Here is a 27,144-nt window from a genome sequence, read left to right on the forward strand (position 1 = left end):
GTGGTTTTGATTTGGATTTTCCTGATGATTAGCGATGTTGAGCATCTTTTCATGTGCCTGTTGGCCATCTGCATTTCCTCTTTGGAAAAACGTCTATTCAGTTCTTCTGCCCATTTTTTAATTGTGCTTTTTTTTTGATGTTGAGTTGTATGAGATGTTTATATATGTTGGATATTAATCTCTTATCAATCCTACCATTTGCAAATATTTTCTCCCATTCAGTAGGTTGTCTTTTTGATTTATTGCTGGTTTCCAGGCACAGTTGTACTCAAAAACAAGGTAAACATCATATGGGCCAGAAGTGGAAGAGAAACAATAACCTTCTAGTAAAGGAAGCTCAAGGGAGAAAACTGGAAACCAAAAAGAGCTTCCAGGAAGTAAAGGATAAGGGTCAAGGTCCCAAGCTAACAGAGATTCCTTGTATTTGAAAGAAGGCTAAACAAAGCTGTGATGTTCCTGAGGCTACAGTCTACACACAGGCTTGTGCCAGTGGTGGTGGACATTATGGTGGTGAAACAGAGACTGTCATGTAGATAGGCTCCAGGCCAAGCCACTGCCCAGTGTGATGACTGAATCTACATCCCCATGGAAAAAAGGCTCAGCACTTGACTCTGGACTAGTGATTTGCTCAGGGTGAAGACAAATGGAAAAAATGCTAGACAGGGAGATAAGAGCACTGAGAATGAGAGAAAAAATACCCCACACCTGATTAATTTATCATTTAAAATTCCAAATGCAACCTCAAACAACTGGTTAATGAATTCATTCTTGAGCATCAATAGAGCTAAATGAAATTGATTAGAAAATGTGCCGAGACCCTTGTAGAGGTTCAGGATACGATAATATATATAAAACAAGGATTATGAAACAAAAACATGAAGATATGAATCGAGAATTGTAGATATGAATAACCAATTATAAATCTTGGAATTGAAAAGTACAGTCACCGAAATTAAATTTAAAAAGTAAGGATTCCCAGGTGGTGCAGCGGTTAAGAATCCAGCTGCCAATGCAGGGGACATGGGTTCAAGACCTGGTCTGGGAAGATCCCACATGCCGCGGCGCAACTAAGTCCATGCACCACAACTACTGAGACTGCGCTCTAGAGCCCGCGAACCACAACTACTGAACCCACGTGCTGCAGCTACTGAAGCCCGCACGTCCTAGAGTCCGTGCTCTGCAACAAGAGAAGCCACCACAATGAGAAGCCCGCACACCGCAATGAAGAGCAGCCCCCACTCTCCACAACTAGAGAAAGCCCACGTGCAGCAATGAAGACTCAACGCAGCATAAATAAATAAATGTATTTAAAAAAACTATATAAAAAAAGTAAGTAGATAAGATAAACTTGATTTGCCAAAAGCAAAAAGAGAATTTGGAAACTGGAACATACCACTGAGGAGGCACCACAGAGAGATGAAGAGATGGATGAAGAGATGAAAGATATGGATGGAAATAAAATTAAGCTTGTAGAATTGCACAGAAACGTGTGTGTGTGTGTGTGTGTGTGTGTGTGCGTGTGTGTGTGTGTGTGCGTGTGCATATATGTGTGTTGTTTTCCTCAGAGTAGAAAATAGAAGGACTGGTAGAGAAGAAACATTTGAAGAGATGATGGCAAAAAACTTTCCAGTATTTAAGGGTCAAATCTTCAGATACAGTAAAGAGAAATTTAAGAAAATAAAAATGAAAACACAGTCTTAAAAGCAACTAGTGAGAAAGACAAATTACCAATAAAGGAATAATAATCAGACTAACAGCAGAATTTTATCAGCAACAATTGATGCCAGAGATCAATGTACAAAGGAAAAAAACCCTTGTTAAATAGATTCTTATACTCAGCTAAACTAGGATGCAAGACTGAAGGTGAAATCAAGATATAGTCAAATATACATAAACTATGAAACCCCTAGCATAGAACTTAAAGGGATATAATTCACCAAGAAGAAATACAAACCAAGAAGGAAGCAGAGAGATACAAGAAATAAAAGAAGAATAAAGAGAAATTCACGAACTATTTGATAACTAGTGAGTAGTTACTGAATGACAAAATTCAGCAACTTTGTGGAAAGAAGAGAAGATCCAAAATTCTACACAATAATTACAAATGACAGGTGTGAAGAAAGGTTAAGAGATAATAAATGTGTGATAGGGTCCTTGTCTTATTCTTGAGGAGGACCAAGATACTGATTTCTTTCATTATTGTTAGAAAAAGATAACATTTATTTGTTAGGGTTAATAACAAATAAAATAAATAAATAAAATCTATAGCCTCCGAACGAGTATGGGAAAAATGTACATAAGATAGCAGTGGTTGGAGGGGGGCTTGGAGAAAATTTATCAATCCAGTACAAAGCAGAAAAGGAGAAAACTAAAGAAGAAAACAGTATAGTATATAGGAAAGACATGGTAGAAGTAAGTCCATATATTTCAATAATCACAATAAATTTTAAAAGGTTAGTCTTGGTACGGTTGATTGAATAATAGCCCTCCAAAGATGTCCATATCCTAATCCCTGATATCTGTGAATATGTTGTTTTACATGTCAAAAGGAACTTTCAGATATGATTAAGGATCTTGAGATGAAGAGATCATCTCGGATTATTGGTGTGGTCCCAATGTAACCACAAAGTTCCTTATAAGAAGGAGGCAAGAGGGTCACAGTCAGAGAAGAAGTAAGAATGCAAACAGAGGTCAGAGAGCAAAGATGTTATGCTGCTGATGGCTTTGAAGGTGCAGGAAGGAGCCATGAGCCAAGGTACGCAGGTGGCCTCCAAAGCTGGCAAAGGCAAGGAAGTAGATTCTCCTCCAGAGTCTCAAAAAGGCACACAGCCTTACAGACACATTTTAGACTACCGACCTTCAGAACTGTAAGATAACAAATTTGTTACAGGAGCAACGGAAAACTAATGTACTCATCAATTAAAAGACAGAGTCTATCATTAGCGTTTAAAAAATTCAGTCATGTGGTGTTTTAAGAGAGTCTAAACAAATCAGCACACAAAACAAACCAATACATACCAAAAAATCCTGAAAATTAGGGAATGAAAAAGATATATCATGCAAATGCTAGCTAAAAGAAAGGTGACGTAGCATTATCTCTATCAGGCAAAATAGAATTTAAGTCAAAAAGCATGAATAGGGGCTAAAATGGACAACGTACTATGAAAAAAGGAATAATATATTGTGATATATAAGTCATGAATTTATATACACCTACCAACATAGCTTTTAAATATATGGAGTGAAAGTTGACATAATTACAAGGAGAAATGGAAAAGTGGGAGATTTTGATAAAATTATATCAGAAACTATTATATCATACAAATAATTAAGGCAGTAAAATATTTGAACAATACAATACATAAGCTTGATTTAATACAAACATGTGTCAGGAATTCAAAGCAGAGACCCTTGTCACTTGAAGGAGACAGGCATATAAATAAGTAAATATAAAAAGGGGGATCCCTACTTACACAAGAAAATAACCCAATGGTTTAGGATCAGAAGGAGATGTGAAAGCCTGATGATTCCCTTGATGCCACATCACTGTGTATTTCTATGGCAAATGACCAAAAAAATGTTTAAAAAGAACTGCTTGAATGAGACATCAGAATTACTGCTTCCTGGATCCTGGAAACTCTATAAAGATCTAACTGCAAGGGGCTCTCTTGCAGATCACAGGGGCAAAGGACGCTGTGAAAATGTTTTAGTGCCAGCTGAAACCCAAGGTGTCACTGACACCTGTATGCAAGTTCTCCAGTTAACGGTACACCTGAGGTTGAATTAGAGCCAAGAGTAAATGAAAAAGAATTCCAAATGCTTCCAAACAAGTGCTGAGCAATGCACTTGCTCCACCTAGCAAGGGGCACCCATGCAAAGAAGGCATCTATCTTCCAGCCCAGGGCTGAGGTCCCAGTGGCCAGGGACCACATCCTCGCCCTCATTTCTGCTGTCATCCCGACAGGAGCACCATGTGCACAAGCAGAGCCCACACACTCTTGCCAAAAGGGTCTTTCTATGGTCTGCTCTCACATTCTGATATTTTTTACCCCACGCAAACCAGAGGTGACTTACTCTATTGTTTGGAGTCCTTCACCTTAATCCAAGTAAGTTGGCCCATTCAAAACCTCAAGGGGAGGCTGATATTTCAAACATTCCAAAGCAAAGCATGACAGACGGCTGGCAGTGGGTGCCGCATCTGGGAAGGGTGGACTTTTTGACTGGCAGTCAAAAGAGGGGAGAGAATGACCCCTCCTTTTAGGGCACCCAGCAGAAAAGAGAAGAACTTCCAGACATGGATTTGTAGTGATAACATAAGAAATGAAGACTGTGCCCTTGGCCCTACTTATTTCTGAGTGAGCAAGAAGTTAAATGCAATAATTATCTGACCACGACTTATGGGGGCACTGAGCGCTGGGGTTAAGGAACAAACAGCTATTAACTGAAACTCTCCTAATGTTTAGTGATTTCTGTAAGGATGAATCTGTAGATTCAGTATGGTATATCAAGTTGAAATTTAATAAATGGTATTTCAATTTCTTTCTCCACTGTAGTTAATTTCTAAGTTAGTGTAATTCAATTTCTATATTAACACACATAGTATTTACTAGGAAATCCATCAAAAATCCCAGCCGAAATATGAAAGGAGTTTAATTTTCACCTATGAGAAACACAGTTGAAACGACTCTTATGCTATAAAGGTAATCAAATCAATAAACGTCAGTTTTCCAAGAGGAGACTGAGGGAAGAACATCACACTTTTGTCGCCTTGGAACTGGAGCTTGCTGTTTTAAGATGATATTAAACAATCAAAAAAGATGGAATCATGAAAACCTTTATGGAAAAGAAAAAGTCCCATTTTAACAACCATATGGGTCATTCAATATATACACTATATTAGTAAAAAACAACAGATCCTTGATGTGCTTTTGTTTCTTAAAATGTACCAAAAGTTGCCACAAATTGTGAAATCTGGAGATATCTGAAAATGAAAGGGGAGGCAGTGAGGAAGGGAATCCTTGCTGTATTTGTATGTAAGCATTCTTGTGGTTTCTGCCCATCTCCTTCCTCTGTAATCCACTGGGACCCTCTCATGCCCCCTCTCATCAACTCAGACAGGTTGGCTGACTCCTCCTACCCACTGTGAACTCTGCACATACAAAACTGGACCGGAAGCCACATTTCCTAGGCAATACCCCATGCTTCCACCAAACACACCAACTGCGACTCATTGGATAAAGACTAGAGAAGGTGTCCTTTTCTGTAGGATTTTTCTTTCAACATTATTCATTATACAAGATCAACAAGGCACTAGATCAAGAGTGGGCTTCTGTCTGAATCGCATGTTCAAAAGAGCAGTGACTGTACCAGAAATCACTATCTTTACAAGGAGTAATGACAAATGATAATATAATAATAATGATAATGATAAATGGCTCCTAGTTGGGACCAATGACTCTGAGGAGCCATTACAAGTCGATAGAAAACTATGATCCTATTCCCTCTGATATTTTATAAAATTAACAATAATTGATTTTTCCGAAATATCTGACACAGTGGCACAGTGGTTGAGAATCTGCCTGCCAATGCAGGGGACACGGGTTCGAGCCCTGGTCTGGGAAGATCCCACATGCCGCGGAGCAACTAGGCCCGTGAGCCACAACTACTAAGCCTGCGCGTCTGGAGCTTGTGCTCCGCAACAAGAGAGGCCGCGACAGTGAGAGGCCCGCGCACCACGATGAAGAGTGGCCCCCGCTCGCCACAACTAGAGAAAGCCCTCGCACAGAAACGAAGACCCAACACAGCCAAAAACAAACAAATAAATAAATTAAATTAAAAAAAAAAATCTGACAAATGCTGAAACCAAAGGTCAGCACTCATTCAAATGTCAATTAATTTGGAAATAGGAGAAAGGCTATACTATTTTAAATTTTAAATTTAGAAAACTTCTTCTAAAATCAAGAATAGTTTCAATTACTGAATTAGAAATTCCTAAATTCTGCAAAAATTGGTATCTCTGTTTAAAAAATTAGCTTATAGAAGACTAGTGGATCTAAGTGTCATTATAAAATACACAGAAGTAAGATAGACTCATTTCTAGAACCAATTTATATCTATTTTTCTATCTATCTTTGTTTTGCTGTGTTCTTTAATTTCTACTTTTGGAAACTACCATCTTGTTGTATTTCCTACATCCTTAAAAACTACATTAAAATATTGCCAGAAGGAAGAGAGAATAAAAATAGAATAAGCATACTAACAAGTCTGTAGCCAAATGGCTTCAAATTAAATACAAGGAAGCATTTCCAGTTATAGAGACATTTAAAAAGTGTTTTCTGGAAGTGCGGGGCTGAGCTCAGGAACAGTTCAGTAAGGAGATCTCTGAAGCATCTCCCTGAACTGGGATTATAGTCAATACATTGGCTTGTTTACCAAACTACATGTATATTGTGTTTCTAAATCAACAAAAAGATTATAATAAAGAGGAAGTGGGGATGAGAATAACATAGTTCAATGCAGTTGAACCATTTAAATCTCTGCTTCTGGTGATCATTTTCAAAGGCATGTTGCCAAAATAAGGCCACTGCCTATTAACATATAGGCAGAGCTGTGTTTTCAGTGACAGTTCCACAATCTACTCACCATGCATGCCTTGAATAATGCGGGGATTAAGGACTGGTTAGACAGGTTGAGAATCCTGAGGGAGTCCTTCAGGACGTAGATATTGCCAAAATCAACCTGAGTGGGATGTACGTAGATAACTGGGCCTTCTCCAATGCTCCTTAAGTGACATACCTGCGTTCCATGTAAGAGAAAGAACACCGGAATGGCTGAAAATGGCTGGCCTTTAAAATCAAATTAAAACAGAAGATTTTAAGCATCCCTTTATAAAAAGCAGGGACATAAAAGGGTGCTTATTAGAACTGACATCCCTTCTCCCTGGTACTCTGCAGTCAAAGGTCATAGGGATGGCCATGCTGATCAGACCTGGAATTCCTCCCTTAAAAGAATGATCCACTTCCCTGGGTCAGTCCAGAGCCGTGCACCCAAGGGGAAACCAGAATAATGGTCCTTGATATGCCACCCAGCACTACAGCCTCAAAAACACGTAGAGGTTAAGGACCAGCACTTCAGAGCTGGACGTGGCTGGCTGCTGTTGTATTAGCAACACGATAGGGCCATCCACTGAGCAAAGTTGTGCAGGCTGGGGACTGAAACCCACCTTGCTCTCCTCCCCTTGCCCTGTGCCCTCGGCCAGGCACTGTGTCTGCCCAAGGAAGGGGGTCTTTCTCTTTCATAAAGTGCTTCCTGCTCAGCAAGCTACCCTCTCATGTGCTGCATCTGTGCAGGGCAGGCACACTGTTGGCTAGAAGGGTACCTGGACTGTGGCACCTTTCAGTTGGCCTGCCTTAGTGATGTTGCTTTATAAGTCAGGTGGCTTACCTATGGCATCTTATATGGAAGACATAAAAGCAAAATCTGGGTATATTATACTCTCTGAGCAATCAGAATCACTTCAAACAAATGTATGTTGACATCACCCAGCTTCCAAGTAAACCCGATGTCTAGGAATTCACAGTCTGTTGGGCAACTTCCTTCAAGATTCAAGATTCATCCTTCGATTCAGCTCAAGCAGCAGAGAGATTTCCATGTCTCTCTCTTCCCAGGCTTGGAGAAAGACTAAGACTTTCAGTAGGCTAATTTGGGATATAAGTCCAATTATAGAATATGTTATAGCATATAGTTGTATATATATCCAATAACCTACAGGAAAAGATCTGGTGAGCAGTGAGTAAAACCAATCTCAGAGCCCACATGTAGCAAGCTAGGGATACCCAGCTTTGTACTAGGAACAACTGAGGAGGGTGTTAAACATACAGATGTGCTGGTCCTCTTCCCTCAGAGATTCTGATTTAATAGGTCTGGAGAGGGGTCAAGTGTGTCTCTGTGTGTGAGAAAAATCAATTGCTATAAAGCACCACTTTTAGATGTAACCACAAACAGATTCCCGAAGTAACAGCCCTGGTATTTTACCACTGCAGAGTGAAAATGAAAAACTCTAGAACTACCAACAACTAGAGGATATGCAAATATGTTGAGTGCCTTACATACGAAGGCTGGAATGTCCGGCAAGAAGTATGGCAATTATAACTACAATTCTGAAAATTGGCTCTCACCGTAGGGGGGTCCTGGCTCCCGAAGGTCGAGATGTACACTGTGGACCTGTACTCCCCAAGGACTTGGGTCTCCAGGGCCAGAGGTATGTGAACGGTGCTGTTGGGGGGGATGACCCCACAGGGGGTGGGACTAGACAGCAACACAGCTGGTGCATCCTGATATACCTGGTGGGACAGAGAAGCCAGAAGGATAAGCAAGCCCCAGGCTCAGTATGAAATCAACAGCACGTTAGATCATTTTGAAACAAGCGTTGTCCTGAGTCTGTGGAGGGCTTTTAGAATTGAATCATCATTAAAGCAAGTGAATGGAGATGAGCACCCCAATTCAGCCAGAAGGAACTTTGGCTAAGTGAGGGGTGCATAAGGCCCCAAATGCAAAGTGTGCAACCCAGCAAAGTGCAGAAATCATCCACAATGTGAGTTAGTTCAGGGCAACAGCTTCCCATGGCCAAATTTCTTAAAACTGGCCTTCCACACCTTCATGCTTTATTCCCCATCCACTTCACCCCTTTGCGCTTCATTGGTAGAGGCCACTGGCATTTCCTGAACACATGACACTGTTTCCACCTCCAACCCTTTGCACTCGTGGTTCCTCTTCCTGGAATGCCCACACCCTCTGACCTGCCTGCACACTCATCCTTATACCCCCAGGGATGCCCAGTGCCCCAGAGTCTGGGCGCTTGCTCTGTCCTCGGGGAGCATCTTGCTGTCCCTTTCCTCACCATGCACTATCAACGCGTCCATCTTCTCCAAGGACTGGAAACTTCTTAGGGCACGACCTGGGTCTCTCCTCAATATGTGCCCACTTTCTGGCCCAAAATACATGCTCAATACACGTTTGTTTGTTTTTGGTTTGTTTTTTAACATTTATTTATTTGGCTGTGCCAGGTCTTAGTTGTGGCATGCAGGATCTTTTTAGTTGTGGCATGCAGGATCTAGTTCCTGACCAGGGATCTAACCCAGGCCCCCTGCATTGGGAGCACAGAGTCTTAACCACTGGACCACCAGGGAAGCCCCAGTACATGTTTTTTAAATGGGGAAACAGGTGAATGAATGAAGGAATGTTGTCCACTGTTTACGAACATACGTTCCTAAGAACCCTGTTCTGAAGCATATTACTAAGCATTTATGCAACAACAACAACAAATAAAACTTTAAAAATCCCATGGTCGAATAAGTTTGAGTAACTGGGAAACACTTCTCAGAGCGTCGGCTCCTGGAGGGAAGGACAGAAGTGCCGGTTTCACTAGTCTGGGACACCCCATGGTCTTTCCGCACCTGGTCTGGTCCAGCTTGGCCTAATCTAACTCAGCCTCCCTCAGCAGCAGTGCTCCCCCCGGCCTTCCTGGACCCCGAGGCCAAAGGAAAATCAGTAATACTGATTCCACCTTTATCTAACATTTTGATATCTTACTTATCATGGATTTTTTGTATTAGTTTTGATTTCTTCAAGTGTAGCATGAAAACATTATCATAGATTATCTTCATTACAGAGTGTTTTGGCTCTCCCCTAAATTTTGTGCTTGAGGCAAGTGCCTCACCCTTTTCCCAGCCCAGCTGTGCACAAACAGCTTCCCTATCACCCTGGGTGACTCAGGCTCTGCTCTGAGTTCTTGAGGTGACCGTGCATTCTGCAGGGCGAGCCTGTTCGGCTGTTGAACACTTGAAAGTTAGAAAAGTTGTCTCCTGTCACCCCCATTCTTGGCTTCTGGTTTTGTCTGAGAGACACCCACAGAATGACTCGAATTCCCTTTTTTACACAGTAGACCTTTGACTAGTGGGAACTATTTCATCCCAGCTAATTCTCGGTTCCAGATTAGACTTTGTGCTTGCTCCTCATATGACTTGGATTTCCAGATGACAGAGACTGACATTCTCGTTACTCCAAACAGAATTCTTTTTTTTTTTTTTTTAAGTTGCCATTAAAAAATACCCTGTCAAGATCTGAAGACAACATTCCAGCACTGCTTTGATGTGTGGCTCTCTCCTTCCTTTAGCTGTGGAACTCTGTGTTTCTCCGATGCAGCCCAAACCTGCCTTGGTTCTGTGGCCTCAACACCAGTCTTTTGGAAGGCCAATGGCACTATCCATTGCTCCATGGAGTCACCTCACTGGTCTTTTAACTTATTTTGAACTTACAGCCAAATGAAACCCCCATTTGATTTTTTGCATTTATTTTTATTAGAGTACTACTTACAGAAATGAATTTTAAACCCAAATTCATCCTTGGTAAAGTGCCCCTCATTAGTCACCTTTCATTACTCTAGTCTATACAGATCTTTTTGAATCTTTTTTCCATCTATGTTTAATGGCTTAGTCTCCCACCTAGGTAGGTGTAATGGCATGTGGGCAGATCCATTTCATAAAGCATTAAGAAACAGTTCCTCCTTTCTCCTTCCTATATTATCTCTAGCCTTCCGGTCAAACAAGTTCATTTATAAATATTGCATTACCATATCTTAGTGATTCTGTTCAAGTCATAGACATAAATGAAAACTTCTAGCTCTGCCTCATTTCCCATGCATGGTTAATGCACAGGCAATAATTTGCAGGTGCAACTTCTGCATGTTGCCCTAATTGACCCTTTCTCCTCTTTATAGAAGGCAATTTCCCTGGGAAATTAACAACCGTTTCCACCTGCAGCTGCTCACTCATACAGGTGGCGATCCAGCTATAGCTTTATAACCCCATCTCCAGGTTATCCCACGGTTACAAATTAGAATTACACACAGTCATGTGCTCAGGAATATGGCTCTTTCAAAGGTCTTCTCTTTCTCACTGAAGGAATCCAACTGAAGAAAAATCAACACTGAAAAGGGATAGAGGGGCTCCCCTGATGGCGCAGTGGTTAAGAGTCCGCCTGCCGATGCAGGGGACATGGGTTTGTGCCCCGGTCCGGGAAGATCCCACATGCCATGGAGTGGCTGGGCCCGTGAGCCATGGCCGCTGAGCCTGCGCGTCCGGAGCCTGGGCTCCGCAACGGGAGAGGCCACCAACAGTGAGAGGCCCGGGCCTGGCCCAAAAAAAAAAAAAAAAAAAAAAAAAAAAGAGTAACTCACCTGAGGCAGGACCTGATAGCATCCTGGGAGGTTGTTATGATTGACAAGCTGGATCGTTTTCTCATATGGATACTTCAGGAAGCAGCGCCCAAAGTTCACCTCTGTATTAACCACGTGGAGAGTAGGTACAATACACCTGCTCGAAGGAAGGAGTCCATTAAAGAATTCAAAAGGATGGAGGGAGAGCTTGTTTACATATGGAGGACACAGAGTCCCAAGTTAAACACATTTGTCACTGTCACACAGTAGTTTTCCTCTAATAACTACATTAATCATTTTCAAATCTTCTCTCCTGTCATCCCTCTCCCTAAGCCCCCAATCACCACTTTTTAATCAAAAAAGGGCTAGGAGGAGGACTCCTTAAACACTGTCTTCTGTGGGTAATGACTAACGTTTCCATTGTTTTTCATATTTGGCCTTCCTTTGGCAAAGAGACCCCACAGCACAAATTCCTTAGGGTTGTGGATCTGTTTCCATGACAAACAGGGCCAATGCCACCAGCATGAGGTCCTGACTAGCTGTGACACTTTGGACCAGGCAGAGTCCCCTGAAGACTAGCAACAGTTCACACCATCTAACTAATGGTAATAATTCTAATTCCTATGCAGAACAGCTACCTTGGATCAGTAGGCTCAGGCAGCTGCTCGACCCAAAACTGGCACTGTGACAGTGGTGCTCAGTGCAGAGGGGGTGTGATGGGGGAGAGGGAGGGAGGAGTGGAAGGCCTGTGTGTGCAGCTGGCCTAGTACTAGGTGACTTGGGTTTTATTTTGTGTCTGTTAAGTCTTGAAGTCTGCCCTGCCCTACTGCACTATGACAATATAGTGCAATGCTGAGGGGTGCTAGCGTTTGAATCTGTCAGAGCCAGGTTCAAGTACTGACCTTACCAAGTACAGCCTTGAGCAAGCTGCTCTCCCTCCCCGAGTCCTACTCTGCTCATAGGTAAAATGAAGGTAATTTTAGAGATTGATGTTAGCATCATTAACTCTTCTTAGGGAAACACAGAAGACGGTGTGAATGAAGGGTATGGCACGGAGCCGCGTGATGGCTCGGGAAGAGATGATGAGCCTGTGGTGGTGGGTGTCGCCAGCCATACTGCTGGCTCTCTGGGAGAATTACTTTAGGGAGCACGTTCTAAAAGCAGCTCTTCTGTTGAGAGTCTCTGAGCAGTTCTTACAGACTGCACCAAAAGCAGTGACATGAAAGAGAGTCTTGTTGACCTCAAAGTTTGGGTTTAGCACAAGATGACTGTTCATTTTTAGCTAGAGTGGAAGTTGTCAGTTGACCCAATGATTTCGGTAAAGCTTACCCTTTACTACTTGAAACACTGTGGCTGAGAGGACTGATAGTATTTGACTGGGTCACAGAGAATACATGGTAGGAAACCCATAGCCTCCTAGAACCACCCCTCCCCTTTTTCTTAAAAATTCAGGATTTTCTACTGAGAGCTGCAGGGAAGAGGGGCTGGAAAGTATCAGAATAAACCCACATAGAACATACACGCAAGACTAGACAAAAAGTCAAACTTCGGGACAGAGAGGACCAGATGGAAGAGTTTTCACTGTTTTTAAACAAACAGCTAGGTCTCCGGAGGGAATACTAAGCAGAATTTGACCTTATTTTAGGGCTGCCCTGTGACTTCACTCAAACCCAAGACACAGGAAATGGTGCCAGTTATCATGGCCCCACCAACCAGCCCGGCTGCACATTCTTTAAGGCGCATCTTCCTAAGATTCATGGAAGTGCTGAATTCTAGGGATTGGAATACTGTCAGAGTTTTAGTAAGTACCTTTCTCTATTTCCTTCAGATGGTGTTTTCATACACACGCTCAAGTTCCCGATCTGGGTATTTGTTTGCTTTGGCAAGAGTGTGGCCAGTGATTTTATTTAGGATCACTGTCATCGTCAGTAAGTGACACACCACCCTCGGAAAGGCTGTAACTTAGTTGAGGAGACCCAGTCCACAAATGGCAGAGCCAGGACCTTAACCTGACTCCAGAGCCCACTGCTGCCTCTATGAAAACGGAGAGACAAGTTGCTGATGGTTCTGAGGAGTTTATGGTGTTAGCGGGGGCCTCATTTTGGGGGCCGCCTGCAGCCTCCCTTAAAGTCATAATGACAGAGTCCAGGAGCAGGATCTTCCACTGCAGGGCTGCGAGCCTCACCCTTTCAGCTGCAGAACTCTGGGGTCCTATCTTTAAAGATAACAATAAGAAGCAGCAACTGTTCACCTCTTCCTGCTAAAACCTTGTCAGCTATACACATGGCAAGTCAGACCCATTAAAGAGCACTATTATTCTTAACACTGCAAAACACACGCATCCCTCCTCTTATCTCCACCAAAGGTGCATTTGCTGTTCTAAAGCTTTGTCACTCAAATATCAGATTTAGCTTCCTCTCCCAGGAAAGCAGAACAAACGCAGTGTGAACTGCTTGTAGGCGTGCTGCCTTCTGGAGAAAGAACCCATTACTGGCGGCTCAGGGAAGACTGGGGAAGAGAAAGCAGGTGAGTGCAATACCTCGCTGTAATTAAGAGCGCCAGCACTTCTTCCCCGATGCCCTCCACGTCCACCACCAGGGCCAGCTCATATTTCTGCACAGTGTTGGAGCATAAGGTCACCTGGAAAGAACAAGGTGAAAAACTGCTCTTCTCAAAGGCCAGCTCTCCCTCCGCACAGGGGAGAAAAGGGGCCAAGGGAGGACCACATTAATGAATGCAGTTTCTAACTACTTTATTAGGGGATGTGTGGCATTTTACATTTTTAGTTAAACAAGCTATGTTTTGGGGTTACTGCATGCTGAGTTTTTTTCAAAGGCCAGGTTAGAAACCACCAAATGGCTTTTGGTACAGTAGGTTTGCTGATTTCCAAGGGGGTTGTATCAAAGGAGTCATACACCTGCACGAGGGGAAACAGGGCCCTGAAGGATATGCAACATCAAACAAACTTTAATTACTGCAATTTAAATTGATCTCTACGACTCTGGGCTATATAAATTACGAAAATTCAATACACCAATAAAACACTACAGCTAGATTTCTCTTATGGCAAAATAAATGTCAGTTATAGAAATGGCATAAGAAATCAACTAGATAGCCTTTTTTTTTTTTTTTAACCAAAATCTTGTTGTTCCTCCCCACCTCCCATATTCATTATTAGAGAAGAAAATAAGAAGCTCCAAAGAAAGGTTAATCCAAGGACAGTATCTGGCCAGTATATTTTACCCTATGTTTTTATTTACTGTTGTGAAACTTGACATTTAGGCTTTTGAAGCATTGTTGCAATTTTTAATTGTCTTAAAATGACTTGTACTGGAAGAGATACTTGTAAGTGTAGAAAACAGCTTCTGGCGTAGGTTACAGCTCTTCTATCTATAAATTATGCATCAGGTACTAATTAAAATTGTTTTGGTTGGAAAGGGAATTGTTGGATGCAAATTTTTAAGTCCACACAGACGTGGTTAAAGTGCAGATCAGGAGGGAAAACTGAGGCTTGGAGAAAGCTTTTCAAAATACAAAGGAAAAATAAAGCAAAGAGGGGGGTCATTGATTTGGAAGGAAAACTTGTCAGATTTGGAGACAAGCAGCTGCCCCAGTGCACAGATTCCTGGAGTGACTCTAACCCTTGTTTATGTCTCTGAGCTATGGTTAGAACAAGTGGTTCTGGCAGAAGGCTCCTAGATAGATGCTCTGTCTTCTAAAATCTTCCTGTACTAATCTGGGAGAAGCCCCCCAAAAGGGGGGGAATGGTAGGTAATATGTAAGCTAAGCATTACTAAGTAAAAAATAAATTAACTCATTGCAGCTGCACTTCTTCCTGGGCAAGTCACAGTTAGCAACTGCTCTGATCTGAATGATTGTGTCCCCACCTCTGGCCCCAAATTCACATGCTGAAATCTTAACTCACAATGTGATAGTATTAGGAGGTGAGGCCCTTGGGAGGTGATGAGGTCATGAGGGTGGGGCCCTCGTGAGCAGGATGAGCGCCTTTATAAAATAGGCCCCGGAGAGCTCCCTTGTCCCTTCATCATGTGAGGATACAAGGAGATGTCAGCAGTCTGCCACCTGAAAAAGGGCCTTCACCAAAACCCTACCATGCTGGCACCCTGACCTCGCACTTCCAGCTTCCAGATTGTAAAGAATAAATTTCTGATGTTTACAAGCTATCCAGTCTCTGGTATTTTGTAGTAGCAGCCCAAACAGACTGAGAGAGCAACACTGGGAAATTACAACGATGTGTGAGATCAAACCTCACTGGATCCGTGGAGAAGCCCTTAGAAGAGCTGAAAACTCCCAGAATAGATTTAGGATGAGTAGATTCATGGTGAGATATTATGAAGCATTAAAAGCAAATCTGGGGGATAAAACCATAGCTGAATTAAATATTCAAAGATAATGACTAAAGAGAAAACTATAACCTTAGCTATGAAGTCTTATTTTTTTCCTTTTCCAGAAAAGATCAAATCATTTAAATTTAGTAGCCTTCAGTATTGCTAGACCTAACTGTTTGGAGAAGCAAAAGTAAGTGAGGGAAGACAGCTAAAATCTTTCTCAGTTAGCTGTGAAATAATTCTGCTGGTGGCACTGTGAGGCCATAAGCAAAGCATCACACTGTGGACCTTAATATAAAGCACTGTTAGGAATATCACATCCACATTCGCCATGAAGCTCAGATTCAGATTAAAAATATGAATAAACTGGATATCATCTGTGGCATAAATCTGGATACTTAGTGGTATAAATGATGTGAGTCTAACGCAGGGCCTAATTATCAACGAGTTATTAAATATTTTTATGTTAGTACTGGTAGGCGTACTATCTGTTTAGAGCAGTGGTTTCAGCAGAAATTGCTAGAATCCACTGTTATGGTAAAGGCAATGCATTTAGGTTGATGGAAACCCACTGCAGCAGTGTCAGCGCTTTTGCCCGATATATTTGGTCTGGTTTCTTTTGCTACAGTAGTTTATTTCCTTATAGAAATAGACTCACTTTTCTACGTGAATTAGAGGCACTCCCTCCCATTGACACTGGGCATATAAAGCAAACTCTAGATGTGGTCCCAATAACTATTTGACAGTTCAGCTGCTTGGCCACATGTGCTGGAAGGCTGTGCACTTTACCCTGATAGCAGCAAATCCTTGGGAGCGAATGGTGCCACAGTTGGGGGTGACAGTGAATTCCTTTGGTCTCATTACAGGTATTTCATCCTTGTTCCAATATGATTTTTTGTTGTCTGAATACTGCTCCCAACTTGAAATGCTTTTATGGCCAACACCATCCCCAGGCACACGCAGTTTGAAGGTCATGGGGACCAAGGAGGTATTATTGAGGGAACATATCAAGGTATGAGGAAACCCTGGAAAACAAAATGTAAGGTGAGAAATAAAAGCCCCACAAGACCTTCCCTTTAACTTCAACCTCCCTTTGCACTGCCAAACCTCTTAAATGAATTGTCTATGCACTTCAACACTACTTGCTTAATTCCAACTCTCCCCAGTATTGTTTTCAGTTGCACAATCAATAAATGCGTTTCACTCATTCATTCATTCAGTGAATACTTACTATGCATTTACTATGTGACAACAATAGACATGAAACAAACCCCTCCATCAACATCCAGACCCCTCTCTAGAGGCAGTCTCTATAATCAGTTTGCTGAGTAATATTCTAGAAGCACATTGTACAATTAATTTTCATATAGAAATACAGATTTTTTTCCCAAAGAACAGAGTTATATTTGCTCTTTTTATTTGCCAGTGTGTGAAAGGAGAAGCCTCTGTAGTTTTGCCCGCTGTGTGACCCAGAGCCTGCCAAGACATTATATAATTCATCCTAGACTTGTCTGAGGCTCATGTTCTCAGAGTCGATGACACAAAATAGAATAATAGCCTCTCCTGAGAGAGACTTTACGATCTACTTTTGAGCCAGCCAGAGACTAATACATTGGCTTTCGCCTCCCTTAGACAAAGCTGCTTTTTAATGTTATTTCTAGCCCTCCTACATTCAGTTCAGGGAGACTCATGTTCCTTTCCTAGAGATGTGGATCCTACTTGCCTGGTAAACAATAAACTGAACTCTGATTTTGGATTCCCTAGGTGGCCAATGTATCTGCTACCATTTTCAGAACAAGAATGATCTACACCCATAAGAGAATAAATATGCATATTTCTACTGGATGTAAACACTTCTCTTTCTATGTTGAACACTACTGTGATAAAATACAATTGGTCTCCTGGAGTAATTACTGCAGTACTGCTGGGGATAGTTTGAACCGATCTACTTCACCCCATGTCTGAGCTTTTGTCTATACATTAGGACTGTTGGAAGAAACACATTCATGTCTCCTTTGTGATTCTGCACCTGCCAATCTACTTGGAAGAGATCTTTTATGGAAAAAGAACTGTCTGATTAAGGGCACGTGAAAGATTATTCTTGGAAATTCCAGAGGTATTTCTAGAAAGTCAGTTTCACAATCATGTGATCACTACATTTGACTTTTCTGAACTTTCCCAACAATGACTCTTGTTTTACCTGACCATTTATGGGATAAATATTGTTCAAACATAGAGTGTATTATGGAAGTGGATCCTATAAAGATTCAGACAGGTCTTTCCAAACCATTGCCCAGACTCCTTCCCTGAAGCTAGAAGTTTTTCTAAGAATAAAGCCAACTACAACCTCCTAACTAGAACAGTTCCTTGTACAACTACTTGTAATATCCCATATTGATTATCCAGGAGCCTGAAGAAAAGGGATATTATTTTATTAAAGCCTGAAGGCTCATTAACACAAATGTTATTCCTAGGTTTCTGGTTGCACCAAATCTGAATTACTACCCTATCTGTAGTCCAACTGAATGCAAGTAATTTACAGTGTAGACCTCTATACTCCCTTCTTTAGCACCTAGTACGTAAAACAACAACAACAACAACAACATGTATGTGCCTTTTCTTGGAATAATTAACAACATGCTTGGCCAGAATGCCTCAAAGATACAAAGAGACGCCTTCATACCTCTCCTGGTACTTAAATAATGATTTAAAAGATGATAGTCTCATTGATTCTCATTCAATATGTGTATTGTCACCTGACCTGGAAAGCCCCTAAAAAGAAAGTAAACTTAAGGAAACTAGGGACAAAAGATCACAAGGCTGCAAAGGAAAAATTCCATTTCTGACAAAAGGTGGTACATTATTTGGAACATTATCTCTCTACTAAGAATGGACCCTAGCTAAGATGAGTGTTAAACTGATTCAGCAACACTCAAGACCAAAAATTAAATTACAATTAAACTGATTCAGCAATACTCAAGACCAAAAATTAAATTACAATTGATAAGACTTTTTGGGATTCACGGGCTATTTTAGACAATGGATTCCTAATTTTTCTAGTAAAATAAAAATCTCCACAAAGCAAAGGGAAATGTGTCAGCAGAGCATTGTGCTAAAACAGATGGTACTTTTGTAGCTGTCTACAGAAATAATTCACAATATGGGAGATCAATAAGCACAATTTTCACAATCCATTCTGAACATAAAAAATTCAGACTTAGAAAACAAACATTACCTAAAATTGGGATCCTCTGTTCCTGTCAATGGTCTCTGGCACACCAACTATGACGTGCCCCAAAGTATGAGCTGGTCTTTGACAAAAATCTTATACCACAGGTCCCATCATAAAAGAGATGAGATAATTTCTGAATAAGAGTTGATAGCAAAATTTCTCTTCTGTAACTGGGGATGTGGCTGGCTTCTGCCTTACATTCTGCTATCATATTCCAGGAAAACTGTGCAGTGAGTTGTGGGTCTAAATCATACTCCAAAGAACCTTTCAAATACAGATGGGCTGTGCCGAAATTATACAGTTAAAATATGTTGTTGTAATTGTCTGTAAATTCTTGATATGGATTTGAGCCTTCCTGTACAGAAAGGCCGCTGCCATAAATGTGACTAAGACATTGTACTCTATAACTTTCCCACCTAGGGAATACCAGCCTTACATAGAAGAGTTATAAAGAATCTTACAGTGTGTTAACCATGTGATAAAAAAATTCACAATTACAATCCTTGGGAAATGTAGAACACAAAAATAGTATTTTTGATCTTAAACTGGCCAAGTTCTCTGAGGCTCTTGGAGTTCTTTGGTGAAGAGTTTTACCTTTGGTTCTAATGTCTATCAGACCAGGTTAGCTCCCTCTACAACTCAGACTATTCACCCTAGGAAATAATAATTAGGGATTACAAGTCTTTTATCAATCTGAATCAAGCTTGCTTAATACAGACATAACTAAACATTGTCAAGAACAGCTCATCTATAAGTTCAAGAAATCTTCCCAAAAAACTCACCCACAGAAACTCTCCCTCTTTCAACCTCAAAAATCAAAAAAAATATATCAATAGTCTTCTTTACAGCCTTCTAACAACTGACCCTGCAGTTAATTAAGAGGTGAGCCTGGGCTTCCCTGGTGGCACAGTGGTTGAGAGTCTGCCTGCCGATGCAGGGGACACGGGTTCGTGCCCCGGTCTGGGAGGATCCCACATGCCGCGGAGCGGCTGGGCCCGTGAGCCATGGCCGCTGAGCCTGCGCGTCCGGAGCCTGTGCTCCGCAACGGGAGAGGCCACAACAGTGAGAGGCCCGCGTACCACAAAAAAAAAAAAAAAGAGGTGAGCCTTTGGGTAAAAAGACACCCAAAGAAACTGAATTACTTGCTGAAGATGTAGAAAATGACCCTTACTGGAGATCTTAAATGGAAGTTTGCTAAAAAAAAAAAAAAAACAACTGCCAGAAATTGATGACCATCAGCAAGAGATTGCTATTCCAAGCTCCTCAGAACAAGCAGACTCTACATGAAATAGAAAGACTCTGCTCAAGAGTGATGCAACAAGATTTTGCTACATACCGGGCATTACTGATTCTCATACTTTTCCTTGTGCACTTTCCTTCTTTATCATTCTGCCATATTATTCTCTATTTACTTTCATAAAGTCATAACAACTCTGATATCCCCTATTGTGTCTCCCTTACTGTTAATGATAACTTATTCGGGTCTAGGCTTTGCCCATGCCTACTGTAATATCTTCTGCCAACCCTTCTATGAACTTTCTATGATCATGACAATTAAGCTTTGGCCCTGACTCTCCACTTTACACTCTCCTAAAGTCAGTTCAAATACTTCCCCTTGAGTAAAATACTGCTAGTTCATACCTGGCCATGGAAGAGACAACTATCATGTATATTTTTTGATGCTTATATTTATTTATCCCAACAACTCTAACCTCAAACCCTAACTTCTCTGTCCAAATTATCCAATGGTCAAGTTCACTGAAAGCCTGGAGCCTTCCAAATTCCTTATTCTCATTCAGCAAATTCTTGTGCCTCCTGAAAAATAGTGACTTTGCCGATACTTATCCGGCCCATTTTGGTCTATCACCTGGCATAATACCAGTTATGACTTGGTCCGTTTTATTCTTTGACCAATCTGAGGAGTTATCAAAGCCTCAGTGTTCCTTCAGGGACAATCACCACCCAAATTCTGTAATTTAACTCTCTCATGATACTGTAGCTTCAGTCAAACGAATTAATTATTAGACAGGTCATCCAACAGCCATTCACAGCCATACTTTAAATATTTTAGATGCCAACCAACAGTACTATTACCTTTCACCTACTTTATGGTATTTATAATATCCTAACATCATTGATCCCCACAGACCCTGATGCCAGATCTAGATCTTCATCTCTAAGCAAGTAAATGCCATGTCTCCAACACTAGCCTGTAACAGGTGCCTCTTCAGGAATGGGCCTTCTTGCCAATATGGGGACAATACTACCAACTTTAGTTAGCTTAACGTACTCCCCAGCTCTACAACTGTCTCTGAAGACCTCGTTTAACTCCACACAATATATCTGTCATCCTGAAATAACTAAAAAAGTCCTCCAGTTTCTGGCTGACTCCTGTAACAGTCGATTTCTCTTTTGAATCTGGAACTAACTATATACACTTCTTAGAGTATAGTTTCAAATAAATAACTCTCCTAAGAACCATGTTTCTTTGTGATAGGAGGCCAATCTACCTGGAGAAATAAGTGATACTTTGTGTTGGAGTCATGAGGACTTTAGTTCCAACTCTGGAATTTGAAAATATACCATAAGACAATTTTGAAAGATTATTACAAAACTGCCCCTAACTTTGGCCATTACAGTGAAGAATCCAGAAGCGCAGCAAAGTAGCTTGAATTTACTGAACCAGGTGTTTTGAAAACCTTAGATTTCCTATTGGCAAGAAAAAGGGTATGTTTTTATTAACATTTCCTGTCATAAGGCAGAGAAGATTAAGGAATGCACATCCAGACTAAAAGAAAAGGCAACTTGGGTTTTGAAGGTGGACTCAGGAGGGTAAGTTCTCGTATCTCAGACTTGGGAAATCTTGGGTCATGGCTCTGTAGTGTCTTCTAGCCTCTTATGTCATAGGAGTCTAGCTGCTGTATCATCAAAGAGTTCAGTAAGATATTATACAAAAGGAAAATAAACTATTTCTAATTTTCACCTAAGCTAGTTACCAAAACTTCTAGCTGGACCAACTATGAGGAACAGCTGTTGATTATTATCTCTATAGCGAAAGAAAACTATGAATAGATTACCCAGTGATGGCCCTTCCTGTATCCTTAGGGATAAGAGAGGACCAAATGGAAGACTGTTACTGGAAAAACCTAACTAGCCTTGGAGCATGCATACATGGTTTTACCCATTGTGTGACCAAGAGCTTGCCAATATCAAATACAGCATTTTGAGTAAATCAGTGGCATCTTGGGGATATACATTTGCCATATTCCATGGAAATGTACTATTAGGGGCTTTGATGTTTTAAAATGTTTGGATTTTAGATAAAAGCATTTCAGATATTCATGGGGTTCGATAATTGGCTTATCATTGGCACAGTATTTACATTAACATGTCAGAGCTGAGCAATAGGGCACATTCTAGACAATAAGTCAGTGGAGATTTCTTGGAGTAACTGATTTGAGGTGCTTACTTTGACTTGTTTTTTCCCTCCAGGGCATACAATATAGGGCACATCTTCCAAATGTACTTGGACTGGACTTTGTGTTTAAATGCCTGTGGAAGGGTATGCTGCTGTGGGCACCAGCTGCTCAGAGCTCTCCATGGACTCAGTTTGAAGTGTTTGGAGTACACTGCGTAGGTCTTTGGGTACACAAACTCCCCTCTTACTGTGCATCGGTCACAGTTACCCTTAAGTTGTAGAGGCCACTTTCATTTTCCTTCAAAAGAGTCTATCATTCAAATATGCCCTACAAATCTGTAACATCTCTCCAGCCATTTCCACATTCTATATGAACAGACATTCAACTTCATTTATATAGATTTTCCTATGGTATGTGCCTTACCCAATATAATGTAGATCAGGGTGGGAGCACTGTATAAATAAATATATTCTGAGTCTTAGAAACTTTCATAACACCCAAATGTTAAAGCGACTGATAGAGGCATTATGAATCAGCTTTTTCTAGAGAACTGTTTTTCCCCAAGTTAGACAGGCCTACTTGAAATGAAGCAAGAGAACTGAAAGTTAAAATGGGAAACAACAGAGCAAAATGGAAAGGATTATGGAATAAAGATTTAGACTAGGGTTTCTCAATTTTTTAAAGTCATCACCTCCTAAAAAGAACCGCTGTGATAAATTAATTTTATATCAAGTCAAATCAGTTAATTAAATATGACTTAAATTAGACAATTTCTACCTAACAAGAGAAATTAAATACTAAGGAATAAGATTCTGTTGGGCAGGGTGGAACTTTGAAGGAACACAAACCATTGTTATATCTAAGTTTTTTCAACACCCAAGAGCCAATTTTTGCCTCTCTGGGGGCAACGCTCAACACCCAAGTTGACAGTATATGATTTAGACAGATCTCAATTGAAGTACTAATTCTGCCACTGCTGTGTGACCTTTGGGAGTTATTTAACTGTTCCAATGCTCAGTTCGTCCAACTCTAAAGTGGGGACCTTAAAGGGTGCCTTCTCCTAGGATTGCTAAAACGTTTAAATGTAGTACCGTATGTAATTACTTAGCAGTAATTGGACTACAAGAAAGAACCAATTAATGGGTAATTTTGCTGCCACTGTTGTTATTATCATTTTTATTATTGGGGAAGTTTAGATGGGAAGCAATTGAGTAAAAAGACTATACAAACATATAGAAGAGTCATCAATTTGCAGTGATAAAACACCTGAATTAAACCACCACCGAGCTCACAGGTATACTGAGAGCATCTCTGTGGAAAGGCTGCTGTGTAGCCAAAGTGGCAAATCAGAATCTGCATATAAATAGAATGTTCAGAATGTTAAGACAGTGGAATAAAGCATAAAGCTTTCTGTTGTTCCACCGCAGGAAGAGGGGGGACAGCCATGGCCTGACAACTACTAGTATCCAGGAGACCCGGCTATAACATTCACCTATAAATTAGGAAACAGCACCAAAATTCTGCAGAGGAAGAACAATTCTAGACCCTCTTAGCTATTACCCACACAAAATGGTAAGAGAAGTTCTTTGTAAACTTTCCTCCTTCCATGTGGAGGGAAAAGTAATTCTTCTCAATTTCTAATTTAAAATGGAAAAGTACTCACCAAAGGAAACATCACCAAAATGCAGAGCAGGAACATTAAAATGGAAGGTAGGTCCAATGACACAGCCTCTGAAAGTAGGAATACAAGTTAAGGGAGTGGAAAGAGAATCCAGTGAATTCAAGGTAACAATCAAGAAGTGGGTAGAGGTAAGTACTGAAAACCATAATTTAGCATTAACTCAATTACAGCATCATCCAGGACTTAAGGAAACTGTGAGATGGTGGTCTATCCCAATGGTTCTGAAAATTCCTTTTCCACTCTCAAACCTTTGGGTTTTAGCAAACGATGCTATGGTTAACTTACCACCATACTGCTATCAATGATGAGGCAGAGCGGACACATCACTGAACTAATGGCACAAAATGTTAATGTGGATGAGACACATATCATGAAAATTTATTAACTCAGGCAAGAAAAAATTATAGGTCTAATCATATAATAGACATCAAAGACTATCAATGATACCAGTATTCCTTGGCCCACACTTTTATAAAACTGTTTTAATCCAGTTCCTACCACCAACTAGCTGTGATCCTGGCCAATCACTTTACCTCTGTAGGCCTCAGTTTCTTTTCCTAACGTACAAAAGAGAAGACTGGAACAGGTGGCCTTTAAAGACTCTTTAACTGTTGTTGTTTTGTTTCCCTCTCATACAAGGCTCATGATCTTGGAGTGCCACTCTTGCTTAAAATAAACAATAGGGAGATTCTACAGCTTCTAACTGACTTCAGTTGTGGTAGATAGCATAATGGTCCCCAAAGATGTCTATGTGCTAATCCCCACAATCTGTGAGTATATTAGGTTACATGGCAAAGGGTAATTAAGGTGGCAGAAGGAATTAAGTTTGCTAATTAACTGATCTTAAGATAAGGGGATTAGCCTGAATTATCCAGGTGGGCTCAGTGTAATCACAAAGGTCTTTAAAATTAGAACACAGGGACAGAAGAGGAGGTAGGAGTGAGGCAATGTGAGAAGGACTCAACCAGCCTTTGCTGGCTTTGAACACAGAGGAGGCAGACCATGAGCCAAAGACCGTGGGCAGCTTCAAGAAGCTGAACAAGGTTAGGAGATGAATTCTCCCCTAGAGCTTCCAGAAAGAAAGACAGCCCTGGCCAACACCTTGATTTTAGCGCAGTAAGACCTGTGTTGGACTTTAGATCTATAGAACTGTAAAATAATAAATCTGTATTGTTTTAAGCTACTATGTTTGTGGTAATTTATTAAGCAGCAATAGAAAACCAATATATCAGATATTTGTTTATTCTTGTCTTTCTCCGTGGTCCACGCCCCTAAAATCTCTAGACCAAAGGTAAGAACTGAAATAATTCCCCATCTATGTGCCAAGCTTTTAAAAGTTATAGACACACAAATACCAGAAACCTCACTAAGCATGAGTCTCCTAATTCACCCAGACCCTGATGTTGGTGATGTAGGTGTGTCACACCATGCTGAACGCACTTGGTGTCCTAGTGATACTTCCAGCTGCTAGAGATAGGATGATAATGTGGTGAGAGGCTGTTGAAAGCCTGGGAGGAGAGATGACAACAAAGAATCAATGCAGCAAGTTTCAATTCTAAAAGCCTTTCCCAGGACCATCTATTCTATTTCATGCTAATGATCCAAAGTGGTTTCAAAAGGAGCAGCTGGTACCTAGCAAGGAATTAGGATCCAGCTGAGATAAGTCAAAGGAGCCTACAGATTAGACACTTGGCTTGTAAAAGAAGTTTTGGCTGGGCCAAAGTAACAAATAGATCAAAAGTGTCTGAAATGCACAAAAGCCTACAGAAATAAGAAAGATCACAAGACTGCACAAAGCAGTCATCTAATCAGTGTAGAAGTAGAAAAAAACCAGAGTTAAATCACATTTGTTCAAAGGCACATGTAACTAGGGGAACTGCAGCTGAATACCAACTGGACTTAGATACTGTCACATTCATTCAAACAGGGATCCTGAACATTAGGATAGCCTGTGCCAAGACGGTGGGTGCCCTCCATCAAAGCAATGGTCTGTTAAAATTAGAATTTTAAAGACTAAGAGAGTGATTGAATTATGATGTTGTGTGAAACGGGTTGAATGCGAAATATACTACAGTTAAACTGTATAAAGTCACATATGTAAAAATAGGAGGGAACAGAACTGTTCATGGGTAATTTTAAAAATCACATTAACTTTACAGTGCTGTTTATCCAACCACTTAAAATACGGTGTCATGCAGCTGGAGAAATCAATAGAAACAGCAACTGTTCTGATCTTTCAAGGCATACTAGCCAAAATTCTGTGGTGCTAAGGAAAGAAGATTACCCAACAATAAAAGAATAAGAAACAAAATTACAGAATCCACAATATTAACTTTATAGAGACTTCTTGGACCATAAGGCTCAAGAAAGAGTTCCTGGCAAAGTCGTAAGTAAAATCAGTATTACTCTGTGGAGCTGGAAATAAATAATAAATTATACATGTATTTCACCCCTTATCATTAGACATTTATTTGTGACACTAGATATTTGCCAAGTTTTCGAAATTATTGTTTCTGGTTTGAAGCGCTAGAACACTTTGGACAAATGCAATTTAGACAAGAATATTTCTCTTAGCAATTTGTGATTAGTTTTAGGATGAACATAAGCATTCTCTCCACAGTCAGACTTTCCTTTCCTTTGAAAGAAACAAGGAATGAACATCCAAAATAAGAAAGTGGCATGGGAGTGGTGTGAATGGTAAGGTGCAGAGGATAAAACAAGAGATTTAACCTCCACAGAGCACCTGGAGTATTAACTAGTCCAAGTTTACTTGTAAGTTCCTAGGAGATTCCTAAGCCCTATTATTCACAGTGGAAAAACCAAGTAGACCCTAACCTATTCAGACATTGCTAGTGACTTGCGTTACTAGTTTGGGATCTTCAGGAGAAGAGATCAGAGGTTTAAAAAATTCACCCATGAAATGAATGAATTATAGGCTCCTGGAAATTAAAAAAAAATAACAGCCTCATTGAAATATAATTCACATGCTATACAATTCACCCATTTAAAGTGTATAAGTCAATGGTTTTTGTATAGTATTCACATATATGTGCAACCACCACCTGGGTTAACTTTAGAACATTCCCATCACCTCAAAAAGAAACCCCATACCCTTTTACTATCACTCTCTATCTCCCACCTCCACCCCTGGCCCTAAACAACCACTAATCTACTTCCTATCCATATACAGATTTACTCTCTCTGGACAGTTCACATAAATGGAATCATACAATATATGGTCTTTTGTG

At 40.7% G+C, this 27,144-nt stretch overlaps 1 protein-coding gene across 1 annotated transcript in view; it reads right to left on the bottom strand.

Annotated features, from left to right (window-relative positions):
* The window catches only part of HYDIN (HYDIN axonemal central pair apparatus protein), a 431,237-nt gene that overhangs the window by 205,947 nt on the left and 198,146 nt on the right, over positions 1-27,144 (bottom strand). The window contains 6 exon segments of the mRNA XM_029201876.1: positions 6,643-6,795; positions 8,178-8,342; positions 11,237-11,372; positions 13,755-13,855; positions 16,354-16,589; positions 23,879-23,946. Coding sequence (XP_029057709.1) covers positions 6,643-6,795; positions 8,178-8,342; positions 11,237-11,372; positions 13,755-13,855; positions 16,354-16,589; positions 23,879-23,946 — 859 coding nt within the window.

The sequence above is a fragment of the Monodon monoceros genome, unplaced genomic scaffold, assembly GCF_005190385.1.
Source record: "Monodon monoceros isolate NGI ecotype Baffin Bay Population unplaced genomic scaffold, NGI_Narwhal_1 Super_Scaffold_10, whole genome shotgun sequence".
NCBI classification, from domain to species: Eukaryota; Metazoa; Chordata; class Mammalia; order Artiodactyla; family Monodontidae; genus Monodon; species Monodon monoceros.